This window comes from Trachurus japonicus, chromosome 3, assembly GCF_045865225.1.
Source record: "Trachurus japonicus isolate A0001 chromosome 3, Traja_1.0".
In the NCBI taxonomy this organism is placed as follows: domain Eukaryota; kingdom Metazoa; phylum Chordata; class Actinopteri; order Carangiformes; family Carangidae; genus Trachurus; species Trachurus japonicus.
Window position 1 is genome coordinate 14,886,571 of NC_140909.1, and position 14,224 is coordinate 14,900,794.

Here is a 14,224-nt window from a genome sequence, read left to right on the forward strand (position 1 = left end):
CGTTGTTATTCTTGTTACTATTACCATAATTGTTACTCTTACAGTTTATAGCACCTGTCAGAGTGATGAGTGGAGCTGAACTGAACAGTGGAAAGAAACACACACACACACACACACACACACACACACACACAGAGGAACTTTCTCTGCATCCTTTTCCTCTGGTGGGTTTTACAACGTCCATAGTGCCACAGGAAGAGAGTCAGCCAAATTTCAACTAAAAAACATGTGGCACCATTTGATAAAAATCTAATAATGGCAACAAACACCTCTGCACCAACGCTGCAGCTTCTTGGTACAGGGTGAGTGCACAGTCCTCCTCAGTAATCAAGACATTCACAGTAAAATAGTTTAAAATATATCCGTCTCTCTCCATCAGTAATGAGACAGCTGACATTCTTGTGTGTGTGAAAAACAGAAACCAGTTGCCCAACTTTGTTTTTGAGTTGATACAAATGACTCCAGATTATAAAAGTTTATAAATCTATGACGCTTTTCTTTGATGTCCTCTTTCAGCCGAAAGCCGATACCGGCTGATTACTGCTTCTCTGGTGAAAACCACCGACAGGATTATGGCACTGGATACACACAGATTTTAAGATCTTTGCCCTTTTATTGTCAAAGATAAGAGGTAAAAACAGGATTGAGGATTAACCATTAATCCACTTCTCAGTTCATGTTTGAAGTGGCTCATGCCTGTGTTTGTTTGGTGACTTCTCCTTTGTGCTGTTGACTTTCTGTCAACTTCACGCAGGCAGGTTTCCCTGAGATCATTTGTGATTGGCATTAAAATACACCACAAAGAGTTTTGTTGTTTTTTTCCCCCTTAATTTAAATTGGCAAATTATTGTAAGTATCTTCCGATCTCCCCTTTTGACTCCTCTTGATCCCCATTTTTCTACCTACTGCATCCTTTAGACAAACATTCCTGACGGGTAATTCGCTAATCAGTTTGCTCAGAGAAATTTGATTCCCTCTCTCCTTTCATCACGACTTTACCATCCTCTTAACGCCTCAAGTCCTCCCCTCTAATCCTCCGCTCCTCTCCCCTCCGTTCAGGGTCGAGTTATGTTCCTGGTGCAGGAGGCTGAGACCATCTGACAGCAGAGGAGAGGAGGAAACATGATATTATAGAACAGATAAGAACAGAGGACACGGCCGAGAAGGAGAGGGAAGTCATTTTTGGTTTTGATGCCGGTGTTACCTGGGAGCCAGTTGGTATCTCCCTCTGTGGTACGACTGACTTCTGGGCTGCTCAGGAGGAGGGTTCATGTTCGCTGGGCCTCCACTCTGCCAGTCAGGACAGAAACGAGGATGAAAATGTCGGCCTCCTCTCCGTCCACCTCTGTGTCGTCCTCTCTCCCTCTGGCTCTCTCTGTTTTGATATTCACCACCGTCTCTTCTCTCCCTCCATCCCCCTCCGTGTTGTGGACCTCCTGTCACCTCTCCCGTCTCCCTCCAGTTCTCACCGCCACCCGACGACCAACCTGAAGATAGGAAACAGAGCCAATACTACTATAACATTCAAATCACACAGTACATTTACATGCACAGCTTAATCAAGCTATGCTCATATTCGATTTTGGCGTCTAATCGGACTTCTGTCCTTGTCCCAGTTTACATGCAACAGAGAAAATCAAATAACTGATGGTGTCTGCCTCCTCAGGTGGCGATATGCGTCGCAGGTTAATACAGCCACCTGTCCTGTTGAGTTTTCTGTCCCCGAGTAAAAAACTGAATATAAACAACTTATTAATAAGCTTAATAAATTCATACATGCTGAAGAAAATCGATTTCCAATCACATTATCTGGGTGTCTTAATCGGAGTTGGAGAACTTTAGTTAGTCAGACTAACACATTTACATGCACTTCAGTTGTCCAGTTATAGTCGGATTAAGGCATAATTCAGTTTTTTCACGTGTCATTTAAACGTACTGACTGAAAACACAGTAGACTGCAATAGGATTTTGTGATTTTTCCATCCGTGGAGGATTTTTCCAAACTTCACAGTGGGTAACATTTGTTCTGTTATGGATGATAAAAATGATTGACTTTCTGAAAACATGTCCCTGCTCATTTTTACCAACCATTATGATCTATCTTCTCTTCAAGCTTTTAACGTGCTTTTCACATACGCTGACAGATGTGGCAGATTTTTTAGCCAATTACAAAGTGCTGGTAATAAAACATCAAATCCAATTTTAGCCCTTGCCAAAAGGGAGCGGTAGTTTGCTATCATCAACCCGCTGCCAGAGTGTGAAACTGCAGAAAAAAGGACATGAAAGCATGCCACGCATAAGTGAACAATGTGTCAGGCAGGCCACAAGTACCAAAACTTTTTAAAGGTCTATTTTAGTGGTTGTTAGTTCTTTTGGAAAAGTTTCTCTGATTTAAATTCAGAGTAAAACCAAAAGAAAGAGGCAAATGAATTCAAAGAGATTCAAGATTATATGTTATTTAAAAATATGTTATTTCGACATTAGAAACATGTTATTGAAAATTCACATGCACAGATTAAGTACTCTCACAAAGCAAATGTGAGCCAATGTGAAAATGAGGTTGTTTTTCATTTACTTTTTGTCTTTTTTAAACCAAAAATAGGCTTTAGAGACGTGGTGAAGCGGCTACACTGGATCCACTGCTGGAGTGTAATTGCGAGGGCAGGCGGGCAGAGGAGATATTTGCTGAGGAGACTAAACATCAGGCCTGATTCCAAACAAAAACCAAACCGGGCCCTCAACGATACCACATAGCGCCACCACTACTCTCACGCACACACATTCCCCCCACCCCTCCTCTTTCTCTCTCTCTCTCACACACACACATACACACTCACTCACATCCCCACAGTTCTGTAGTAATGATTGGTGTCTGCGTCTAGCAGAAATGAAACACTGAGGTATAAAGAGTGTATAGCCTTCCATCTATAAAACCAGAAACATCCTCATGAGACCCACAGCGGTTGACTTGGGCAAAGAGCAGACAGTTCGGCGCAAATTGGAGACTCTGCGCCAACATGGCACGCAGAGAAACGGTCGCAAAAGGTTTATAAGTCGCAGGGTTGAATAGAAACGACGGGTTCAAATTTCATAGGCTACTGCTGAGTCGTCTTCTGAGATTGACTACTGAGTGGGACGGAGCGCGTAAATTACAGTCGACTCGACTCCTGTACTGACAGGGAGCCGGACTTGGCCCCATGTCCACACATTACAGTAAAGAGCATCACACAGACAGGCCACATTAACATTTCTGCAAAATGAACCAGTGGGAGCACAAGAGGGTGAATGTGTTGGACAGATGTCTCGAAAACTAGAAGGAAAACAACAGCGATAACTGAGGAAAGGAATCAGAGAAAGAGTGAGGAGAGGAGGGAAAAAACTGAAAGGATGAAGAGTGAAACGGAGAGAAACAACTGAGGGGAAGGGGAGCAGGGAGAGGGGGGAGACAGTAGAGAGAAGCCTGTAATCAGTTAGTCTTGTTGTGTGTCTTAAAATAGAGCTCTCTCAGCCTATAAACAGAAACCTACTATTACTAGTGCACTGACAAAGCAAGTCTCGGACCCAAGCGTGCACTTGTGTGCATTTGTGTGTGTGCACGCACGCTTGCGTTATGCATTAAGGCCGCAGCACACATGGACCTCATTACAGCATGGCCCTCTGGGTAATGTGGTTCTGTGTGGGGCACCAGAGAACTACAACCACAGATCAACTATCAGATTAAAACGCTGCTTCTCTGTTTGGCTCCAGAAGCCAAACTGTTTTCTGTCTGAGCTCCAGCGACTCAGACTCTGGAGGCCGGTTCATGTCTGTGTTCTTTGGACGGCGATTAGACACAACGTCTAGCTCCAAACTACTGGGGGCTTTACAGTAATATAAACACCATAATATCACGTTTTATAACAATTTTACTTCTTCGTTGGAAAGTTGACAGTGTGGATATAGAAACAGAGGGAAGAGGACGAGGGACGTGACATGCGACTAAGGTCCTGCATCGGATTTGCACGGAGAATACTGTGGTTAAGTGGCGTGCCTCTAAACCACCAGGCCACCAGGACGCCCCAGAAACACAATAACATTTCTTAATTCAGGTTTGAAACGTTTTTCTCTCGCTGACCTTTATTTAACCAGGATGGTCTCAAGATCAAAAAGTATTTTTCCATAGAGTCCAGGCTGTGTGATTACGCCACATGAAAACAACATAAGTGAATGTTGAGTCAGAGTGAAGGAGGACAGAGCATAAACTACAACATCTCTACAAACCTAAGGTTATGAAAACATTTTTTCAGCATTAACTTTTTACTTTCATTTCATGCATTGAGAGCTTTTTTGTAGTTTACTGTCATTTTTACTTGTTTTAGTTATCACCAGCAACATATTTACAGACAGAGATCAGCCCACCGGCTCTAACAAACAGACAGTGATCCTTTGCACTGGGAAAATCTGTTAAAAATCAGAGGTCTGAAGTGTTTGAAAGGTCTCCTATATGCCTAACAAGATATGATGTCTCACCTCCGTGTCTGTCTCTGTACCCAGGTCCCGGTGTGGTTTTATGGCCTTGCTCTGGTGCACTGGGTCTGGGTCTGGACTGCAGGACTCTGCCTCTCTTCCTGCAGGTTTCTATAAGTCTCTCTCTCAAGAGGAGAAACAGGGACAGGCAGGATGACTGGACAGAGGAAATAAAAAAGCATTAATATAAAAAAGGTATCTCCTCAAATCTCTGTCAGATGCAGCTTACACACACACACACATGCACATTCCCCTTTTTGTTTTCCTGTCTCCACTCACGTCGCTGTCCAGCAGCACAGTTTTCTCCGCCCCACTATGTGCCAGCAGGTATTTTGAGTGGAACAGCCGTCCGTCGAAGCTGTGCCAAGGCATCAGGGCAGCGCTGGGCAGCGGGCAGCCGCTGGCGCAGTTAGCACCCAGCAGGTGGCTCAGTCCTCGGACATAGAGAGATCCCAGCTGCACCGCACGGCTGGAGAGGAAGGGCAGCTGAGAGCAGAGGAAGAAAAACTGTTTTTATTTGGTCGGTGTCTTTATAAAGAAGCCAAATATTTCAGTCCATTCATTCTGCGAAAGGACGGAGCCATGACTCGGCAGCTGCAGTGGATCCTCCGAGTCCGATCACAAATGACTTTACAAGACACGACCGTAAATTCCTTCAGCTCAACGTTTAACAAACCAAATAACAGATCCTCAACCCCACACAACAACAGACCACACAGCCTGCCACTCAAGTGTCTGGAGACAGATCTCACTGTCTAGCATGATTAATAATTGCAATAATAGCTGCTTTAATTTCTATTTTTACGATTACAAAATGTGGATCTTCATTTGTCTTCACTTACTGGCTGTCCAGCGGCTGAGGAATCAATAACAACCTCAGTCTAAACGCCACACGTCTCCTCCTGGCCTGCAGCGTCATTCAGACACCGCTGCTGTGAAGAGCCATCTGCTTTTTCAATTAGTGTCACCACCCGGAAGAAAGTCCTTAAAATTTCCCCTCACAGTTGCTTAAATAATTGCCCCTCTTCCCAACCTCAATTTGGACAACCTTATCTGTCCAATCTCGACACACAGATCAGACAATTATATACGACTCGGACCACCCACTTCACCGTCACCTTGCTCTGCTTCCCTGTGCTCACTGGCAGCCAGCAGCCACTCTATCTGTCCATTCATCTGACAACCGTATGTGACAGTGAAACACCTTTGATCATTGCAACTAATTTCATATTGATTTGAAAGTAAAATTTTGCATTTTGTGACTTTTCCCTATATAAATTATATGTGATAAAAGTTAAGGCATTTTGAATAAAGACACACTGAGAACATGAAATGAATGATGTTTCTTAAATTAATTCTGAAGTAGTAATTTCGATACATCTAATACATACATTTATCAAGATATTTAACACACAATATCAGCATGACGATATTAATGTAATGAATCAGACACACGTCTTTTTTAACAGTGGATTCATATGATGATAAAGGAGCTGTTGTCTGCTGGTGAAGAAAGGAGAGAAAAGGGAAGAAGAAACTGGAGAAGGACAATAAAGACAAAAAGGAGATGATGAAGAGGCTGAGAAAAGGACAGCAACTTTAACAGCAGGCAGATGCTCTGTGTGTGTGCGTCTGTTTTCTGCTCTCACCTGTCCTCTAGCAGATAGCATTGATAACAGGGATTACGTGTATGCACACACACGCACACACACGCGCACACACAGCCATGCCTGCCACCTGCTTCCAGTCAAACACAGCTTCACCTTCAGAAACAATGAACCACTGGACAGAGACACAAAAGCCTGAGAGCGAACACAAACACACCGACACAAAGACAGAGAGAAAAGAGACAGAGAGAGAGAGAGAGAGAGAGAAAGGTGAGCAGAGGCCGAGAAAGAAGAGAAAGTGCTTGAGAGTAAAAAAGAAGAAGAACATGAGAACACACAAAGACAGAGAGAGACAAAGACAGAAGTGTGTGTGTGTGTGTGTGTGTGTGTGTGTGTGTGTGTGCTTGTGTCCAGCAGGGAGATGTGTGTAAATAGCTCCATGTGGTGAACGTTAGCCAGGACAGACAGGCTGTGTTGCCGTGTGATGTGTTGAGGTGAGAGCAGCATGTCACTCTTGTGTTAAATTGTAGCTTTCTGTAAATTGTGCACACACAATCAAAACGTGTCTTGTGTGTCTGTGATTGTGTGTGTGTGTGTGTGTGAGTGTGTGTGTGTGTGTGTGTGTGAGTGTGTGTGTGGTTAATCCATACTAGTCACCACCAGTTAACCCCCTCCTGCAGCTCTGAACTTCACTCAGACAGCATATTCAAATCAACGCCCAGCCCTAATTATTGTGTAGAAAACAGACGAGCAGCAAAAATACAAATTACTAGACATAAGTATGGTAATTAAGCAGTAAAAATAAATGGGGCTACAACAAGGCAGCAAACAGCCTGGTCGTTTTCCCAGAGAATGGAAAAGCACAGCTGACAGTCTGGGAGCTCAAAAGTCACACATGACAAGTAGCCTCTCTGGTTTCAAACACAGCGCTGTCTAGACTGGAGAGTCAAATATGATTACCTTCAGGATCAATCAATCAATCAGTGTTATTGAAATTATTGTTCAACACTCATTCAGCAGGAAATGGTTAAAAAAAAAAAACAACAGCGCTCATTGCAGGTTCACAAAGCCAAAGCTGGCAACAAAAAAGTGATATATGCAAATTTAAAGCATATTTAAAATGGCTAAAATAAATGTATAAAATCAAATCCTCACATCTGAGAAACAGGAAATGAATAAGTTCAGTGTTTTTGCCTTCAAGTTGCGTCAGATCCTGCTGCTGTGAGGTGACAGTATGATCAGACATGAGCTTTTTTTAATCATATAAAAAATCCAATTAGGTTCTAGGGCTATTTTGAACTATTTTTTGATCAAGTGAAAATGACACAGCTCATCAATTAACCGTCACGTCGTCAAAAATGACACCAATTTTATAGAAAAATGTTCTCTCTTGTAGTCCTATTAATCTGAATTTATACGACCACTTACTACAATAATCTGTAATGAAACACTTGATTTCTCCATTAGCTTTACTTTCGTGTAAAGTTCATTCATGTTCTAATTAATTCAGCTTTAATAATTGAGAACAATTGAACTTCTAAGAGGGAAAACGTGAAAATCGGATTGAAGAAAAACAACATTTACAAAACAAATCAACCACACTACAGTTCACCGTTGTTGTTTTGGGTTTTGTTAGTTTGTTTGTTTTGTGTGAAGATGCTCAATCAGTAGTGTGCTTGTGTTGTCTCCTAATTTTTTCCTGACTTTCTATTACTGGAAACATTTTGTGAGCAGTGTTTGCCACAAGAGGACTTTGTTTACTGTAAACTGCAGAGAACATTGTCCTCTTGCAGGAAACACAACACAACACATGTTTGGCTGCACTGAGAGACACAACATTGGGGCAAAAATCTGAAAATTTAGCTGTTTGTTTTTTCTTTTTTCTATGAAAATGACAAAAAAAAAACCTGGATCATGAATGGTGTCGTTTGCGTATATTTGCTTGTGACTGACCTTAATCTGCTGAAGCTCCTGATGGGACTTAATGCTCAGACAGACACTCTGACTCAGGTAAGCATCCACGTCCTCTTGAGACAAAGTCTGCACCTGAATACACCATAAACACAAACGCATCCACAAACACACACACACACATACATGTACACACATTCACACCGCAGAAAATACACGGTTAGCCAATTCAATCACATCCCAGTGTGTCTTCTGCGTGGGTCAGTTTGTTTTGTCTGCTCTCTATGCAACAATTCAACACAGAAAGAAACAATGCTGAATACAAAAACAAGGCTGCCCAGTTGTGTGTTCAAAACAAACAAACCCTGAAGCTATTTAAACAGAAGAGTGACGGGGGAATGTGAATGCAGCAGTGATCAGACAACAACAGCTACTGTTGTCTGTCCCAGCTTTGATTGTCTACTCGTCTAACGGTCCATCTAACAAGCTGCTCCTCCGACTGTTCCTTGGTCCCTCGTCCACTGAAATGACCGTATACTTGTCTCTGTCGGACAAAAATCTACATCTATCTGCTGATCTTTGTGTGTCAAGTGTTCGATTCTCTCCGTCTGCATAGAGCGTGATGGGTAAAATGATCTTGTAAAACCTTAATTAGCTAGTTTGTTCAAACTTTGCTGATCCTATCTATGTCTGTCTCTGGATTTGTGTTTTTCCTTTATGCTTTCTACTTCAAATTTAACTTGAAATTAAATTAAACTTTGCTACAGAGCTAATTCATGAGTCTGCAGTAGTTTTTTTGTTAATCTCCCGCAAAGTGACGCATGCAGCTTCATCCAGGTGATCTCTGTTGTGTTACGGCTCCTTCAGATGACGTCAATGCACAAAGTACAAAACAAAAAACATAATTCTCTGCTTCTTTTTCACATACTAGAGAAAACGACCATCAATTCAAATTTGAAAACACAGTATCACAATGGGATTACAAACAGCACATGTGTTTATAGTTAAAATTTTACAACGCAAAATGAGAACAGAGGAGAACTGGGGTGAATTAAGATTTGTCTTGAAATATTCAAAGCCCTTGGGTGCTTATCAGACCTCTTGCTGACATAAGAGCTTAAGTTACAAAGACCAGTGTCTGGGGCTAAACTGGGCCCTCGGTGGGTGATAATGGCTACCATCAAGCCATGACAAAACACACAAGACAGACCGTCAACAAGCTCTGTTTGACTTCACATCACAAGTTGACAAAAGAGCAAAAATAATTGTTGTATATGTTTTATAGATGTAAATCCCCAATCAAAAGCCGACTTGTGTGTTTACTTGTCACCAAATACGTTTGGTCTTTCATTTTCTGTTTACATAAATCACCAGGTGTAGCTGTATTACCCGATTACTGACATTATCTTGGCTGAAATACCTCAATACAAACTGAACTCTATTGTGTTCAACTGCTTCATTAAAGACGAAGCCAAACATGCAGCCCACACCAATGAAAACCAAGAGACCAATCAATCACAGTGGAGACGTCATCATTTTCAAAGCTCCCATCACTAATGATGTTTTCATGTTTTTTGGCAAACAGAACACCCAACGTGATTCAAGAGAAGGTTTTAAAAGTGGAAGAAATATTAGTATAACATCAGAGAATATCATTTACACGTTTTTTCAATCACAATGAAGTAAAATAAATCACATTTTCCATTGTTGATTGTTCCTATACATGTAAATATTGGCTGATTCATGATATACGGCTTTGTCCAATAATGAAATCATTATTCTGTATGCATAAATCTTCCATTTAGGGTTTCAGTTTTCCTAAACTGGGGGATTATATGTAGTCAGACAAAGTGTTTCCATCTTTTCCTGTTTAATTCATTCGATCTCAGTTAGAAAATAACCCATCTAGACACTGATTTGAATTTGGTTTTGTTTTTTCTTTCTTTCATCTGGCTAGGTTGTTTGTAGCCTCTGACAAATCAAACATAGAACAAGAAGCTGGCCTTACCTTCAGGACTATGTAAGTGACCAGGCAGAGAGCAGCCAGCAGCGAGGCTTCAATCTCTCCATGGAGCTCAGAGAACTCCTCGCAGTCGAAAATTGTAAGGAAGGATGTCAGACGAAGGGCAGAAACATTAGGACCAGTGCCGAACCACAGCAAGTCCAGACTGGGACGATCACCTGCAAATATATATATATATGTTAAAACAAACGTCTAGGTATTAATACCATTAAGCTTGATGTCAATATATTTGCCAACAAATAGCATCTTTTCAGAGCCACTGATTTCTCAGAGGCAATTTTACAACCACATGACTCATTTTGTTGCTTGTTTGCTTCCTGGGCATTGTAAAGTAAAGTCAATTCCTGTAAAAAACAAAACAAAAGAAAAAGTAGAAGAGAGATAGAAAGTTATTGAGAAACCAGCAGGTACGGTACTTGGGAGGCCGAGTGGGACAGGGTGGACCGTGTCAGCGTCCTTCAGAGGGTTTCCAGGGTACACAAACCATTCCTTAATTGCTGGAGTGTCAACACTGCTGCCTGAAAAAAACACAAAACGGTCAAAATAAGACTTGGCTTGACTTCACACCACCGTCTGCAGAGAATAAAAAACACATTTGTTTTTATTTTTAAACTTCAGCATACACATGACACCAGAGAGCAAAAGCAAAAAACTCGACAGCAGAGCATGTATTTCGAGTACGGTGTGTGTACCCGTGTATGTATCTGTGTATGTGCACAGCCTGCATGTTGGCTAGTCGTTGCTTTTATGTGACTGACTGTGAACCTTCTCTGCAAATGTGTGTGTTTATTATGTAAAATGTGTGTGGCGGCACATGCATATGCACACTTTTACTGTCCTACCATCGTGCCCGAGCAGCAGTCCATAAACGTGCTGTCTGCAGGGTTTGTAGAGCAGGGCCTGAGGCAGCAGCTCAGCGTCCTCTTCATCCTCCAAAGTATTGCTACATTCAGTGACTCCTTCACAAACAACACTATGAACCATGAAACCCTCTGCTGCAACGTGCTTCTCTCTGCATGCCTGGGGAAACCACATGGTAAACAATATTTAGTCAGTCTGGTATTTAGTACTCTCAGAGGTTAAGAAACTTCTACAGGATGCACAATGTGTATGTGTGTGAAATATAACAAACCTTTAATATTTCTGGACTAACATATTTCTCAAAGGCAGGTTTGGAAAGATATGCAGAGATGTCACCTCGCTGAAGATCCGCCTGTCCAGGTAGAGAGTAGGAGCTGATCCCCCTCTTGAGCAGCTCTCTGTGAGGCGCTGACAGCTTCAGAGACTGAAGGATATATTCAATATCAATATCGTCTGCCTGTCTACCCCACAAAGAGCTCACAAGCTGGGACACAGCCAGGACCATGTGTCCCCGAGAAGCTCCAGAGCGTGGTGCAGGATTGTGTTTCCTGGGAAACAATAAAACAGGGTTGTCATGTAATGTCCTCATCTGAACTCTGGCAAAGTTGGCTCGCTGTCAGACACTAAAACAAGATGTTTTTCTTTCTCTGCAGAAAAATCATTGTTTAAAGTCTGAAACACAAACTTATTCCATGCATTTTTTTCCAAAAAACAAAACAAAAAACATTCAAAACTATTATGACAGGGTGCTGGTATTTATTTGGAAGAAAAAAACAATATTTGTGAATTAGAGGAAATACTAAACAGTGAAAACACCAAAAGTAAAAGCCCAAACACCTGTATGTTGCCATAGCATTATTCCTGATGTTTTGCATCTTGTCCTCTGACACCACATCGTTACCTAGGAGACACGCCAGCAATGGTAGCTGGGAAACAGCCAATCCTGTGGCTCGACAGAACCTCTGTTGGTCATACATGACAGTGGTGAGGCTGCTGATCCGCAGCTTTGCCACTGACAAGTAGGGAACACTTTAAAAAAAACAAAAAAAAACAAATGTGTTGATATCAAACACACTATTTTCAAATTGCTTCATATATTATGAAATGTATGAAATGTCTAAGTATCTTTAAATGACTTAATTAAAACCACTTTAAATAATTTGACTGGTCACATTCAATATGATTTTTTACATCCTGTGGTTCTGATGCAGAAATAGAGAGACTCTTGGTCTTTACTTAGCACAATAACATCATCATCTTAACAAACCTGTCATATATCATGAAGTCTGAGTCTTGTCCCAGTATTCCCATGCAGCCATGCTGACGGGCATAGCTGGCAATCTCATAGTCAGCCTCTTGCACTGAGCAAAACACTTCCTGATCCAGTGACCTGAAAACAAGGGAGGACGATATTTAAGAAAATAAAATCAAAGAACAAGAGACACAGTAACTCTGCTATAAACACCATGAACAAGAATCATAGGTAAAGTCTTTTAAGTACAAAATAACTTGCTAATGATTGTATGCACTGTTGATTATCCACAGGAGGGCTTTTTGTTTTTAATAAATGCTTACTTCAGAGCAAAAGGTGTGAATGTCGCCAGACCAGAGGGAAGGCAAAAGGACTCTCTACCAGGCTGCTCTCCGTGCACCTTTATGTAATAAAATATTTTTGAAATCTCCCCATTCACCCTGCGTCTCCTCTTCACCTGCAGACAGAAGAGGATGATTGAGGAAACATATTACCCAGTATTCAAATATACAAACACCTGAGGTTTACAGTGTTTTTCCCCCTTACCCACTCATGTCTCTTCTTCTCTTCCACCACTCCATCGAAGAAGAAGACTAGTCTGATCCCTGCAGAGGTAAATGCCCCAACCCAGTTCTTCAGGACGTCCACATACTCCTTCCACTGCCCCCCACATATCCAGTCCTTGCACGAGTACCAGTGGCACAAACAGGCCATACCATCTACAACAAGCGTGGGACCTGCACAAAGAGCGAAAAATGTAACAGAGCAGACTCACACACTCAACAAATGCATGCATGTGATGTGTGGAAGTCGAATATTGCATGCAGTGGAAACTGGTATAAAGAAACCAAAATGGTGGTAGAAGTTCTCTCTAACCTGTGCTGGTATCTGTGGTTGTGCTCCTGGCAGCATGTTGCATGGCCATGTCTCTGAGGTTCACAGTCACACACGCCTCAGGACAGCAGTGCTCCAGGAAGGACTGGAGACCTTTTACACCCATCTCTTCAGATAAGAAAGCACAGGGACAGAGAGTGAAAAGTGGCTTCACCGTGAACCTCTGAGGTAACTTAGCGAAGATAATTACATTCATACCAGTTTATTGGAAAGTGTTGGTAACTTCCTGTATTGTTATGGACGAGCCTGTTTCCACCTCATATCGCTGCAGGACAAACACTTTGCAGCATCTCGCCTGGCCATTCAGCCTGGACCTGAATGCTAACCGTTAGCTTAGCTTCCAGACGATAAACAAAGCGTTTTTGAAGTTTTACGCTCCTCCCAAACAACCTCGTGTCATACCAAGTTATATCTGCAAAAAATCTTACATTTACCCCCACTAAAATCGCTTTAATGTGCGGGACTTACTTTAAAATCTTGGAACAAGGGGCAGCATTTCATGTGCTGAATGTGTTGGTGGAAATGCAAATTACTTCCTGTACCCTACGCGTGGCGTCATTACGTTGCAAAACAAAGCACACGTGCTCGGCGCATGGAGCAGCTATCTGAGTGTTGGGAGATGTGTACAAAACATAAAACTGCGGCTACAACTGTATTTAAATACATTTAGCTTCAGGTAACGGTAGTGTTGTTGTGCCTCATGTTGTTTTGTTTTTTTCAATTCATATTAAACAAAATCTGAAATATTTTTATTCTCTCTTTTTTTTTAATCACTTTTCTGGACCTTAAACTGTGTAAAACTTACATTGGAAACATGACAATGAGCCTCAAAACTGTATTTAAAGACAATAATTTATTTCCTTTCTACTTATGCAATAGCTTGCACAGAACACCAATAGGATGTTTAATTCGGGTCATCACAGTTCTGATACTGCTGTGACTGAAAAAAACAAACACCCATGAATAAGAATGGATGATTGAAGTTTCCGTGGACTCAGTCCTCCCATAATAACTCTCCAGGCTAGGATCAGACACAGGCTAATTGCTCTCCAGGCTCTCCTGGAGAATGGGGGCTCTTCTCTGGAGTCACAAGCTATTAGGTCTATACCTTCTTAACACAAAGCACCCCCGTCCCTTCAGCGCTATTGTCTGAGTGGAGCAGGAATAAAG

General features: G+C 41.9%; 1 protein-coding gene across 1 annotated transcript; it reads right to left on the minus strand.

Moving 5' to 3' along the window:
* Nucleotides 1-825: 825 nt before the first annotated feature.
* On the minus strand, nucleotides 826-13,541 carry fam120b (family with sequence similarity 120 member B). The gene is made up of 15 exons (XM_085763567.1): nucleotides 13,523-13,541; nucleotides 13,037-13,160; nucleotides 12,707-12,897; nucleotides 12,484-12,617; nucleotides 12,176-12,298; nucleotides 11,746-11,937; nucleotides 11,180-11,456; nucleotides 10,890-11,067; nucleotides 10,464-10,565; nucleotides 10,033-10,205; nucleotides 8,067-8,159; nucleotides 4,786-4,992; nucleotides 4,510-4,663; nucleotides 1,205-1,487; nucleotides 826-1,097 (listed from the first exon to the last, which is right to left on the minus strand). Exons 2-15 carry the CDS (start codon nucleotides 13,158-13,160, stop codon nucleotides 1,067-1,069), a joined length of 2,262 nt encoding a protein of 753 aa, XP_085619693.1. The 5' UTR covers nucleotides 13,523-13,541; the 3' UTR covers nucleotides 826-1,066.
* Between the last annotated feature and the right edge of the window lie 683 nt (nucleotides 13,542-14,224).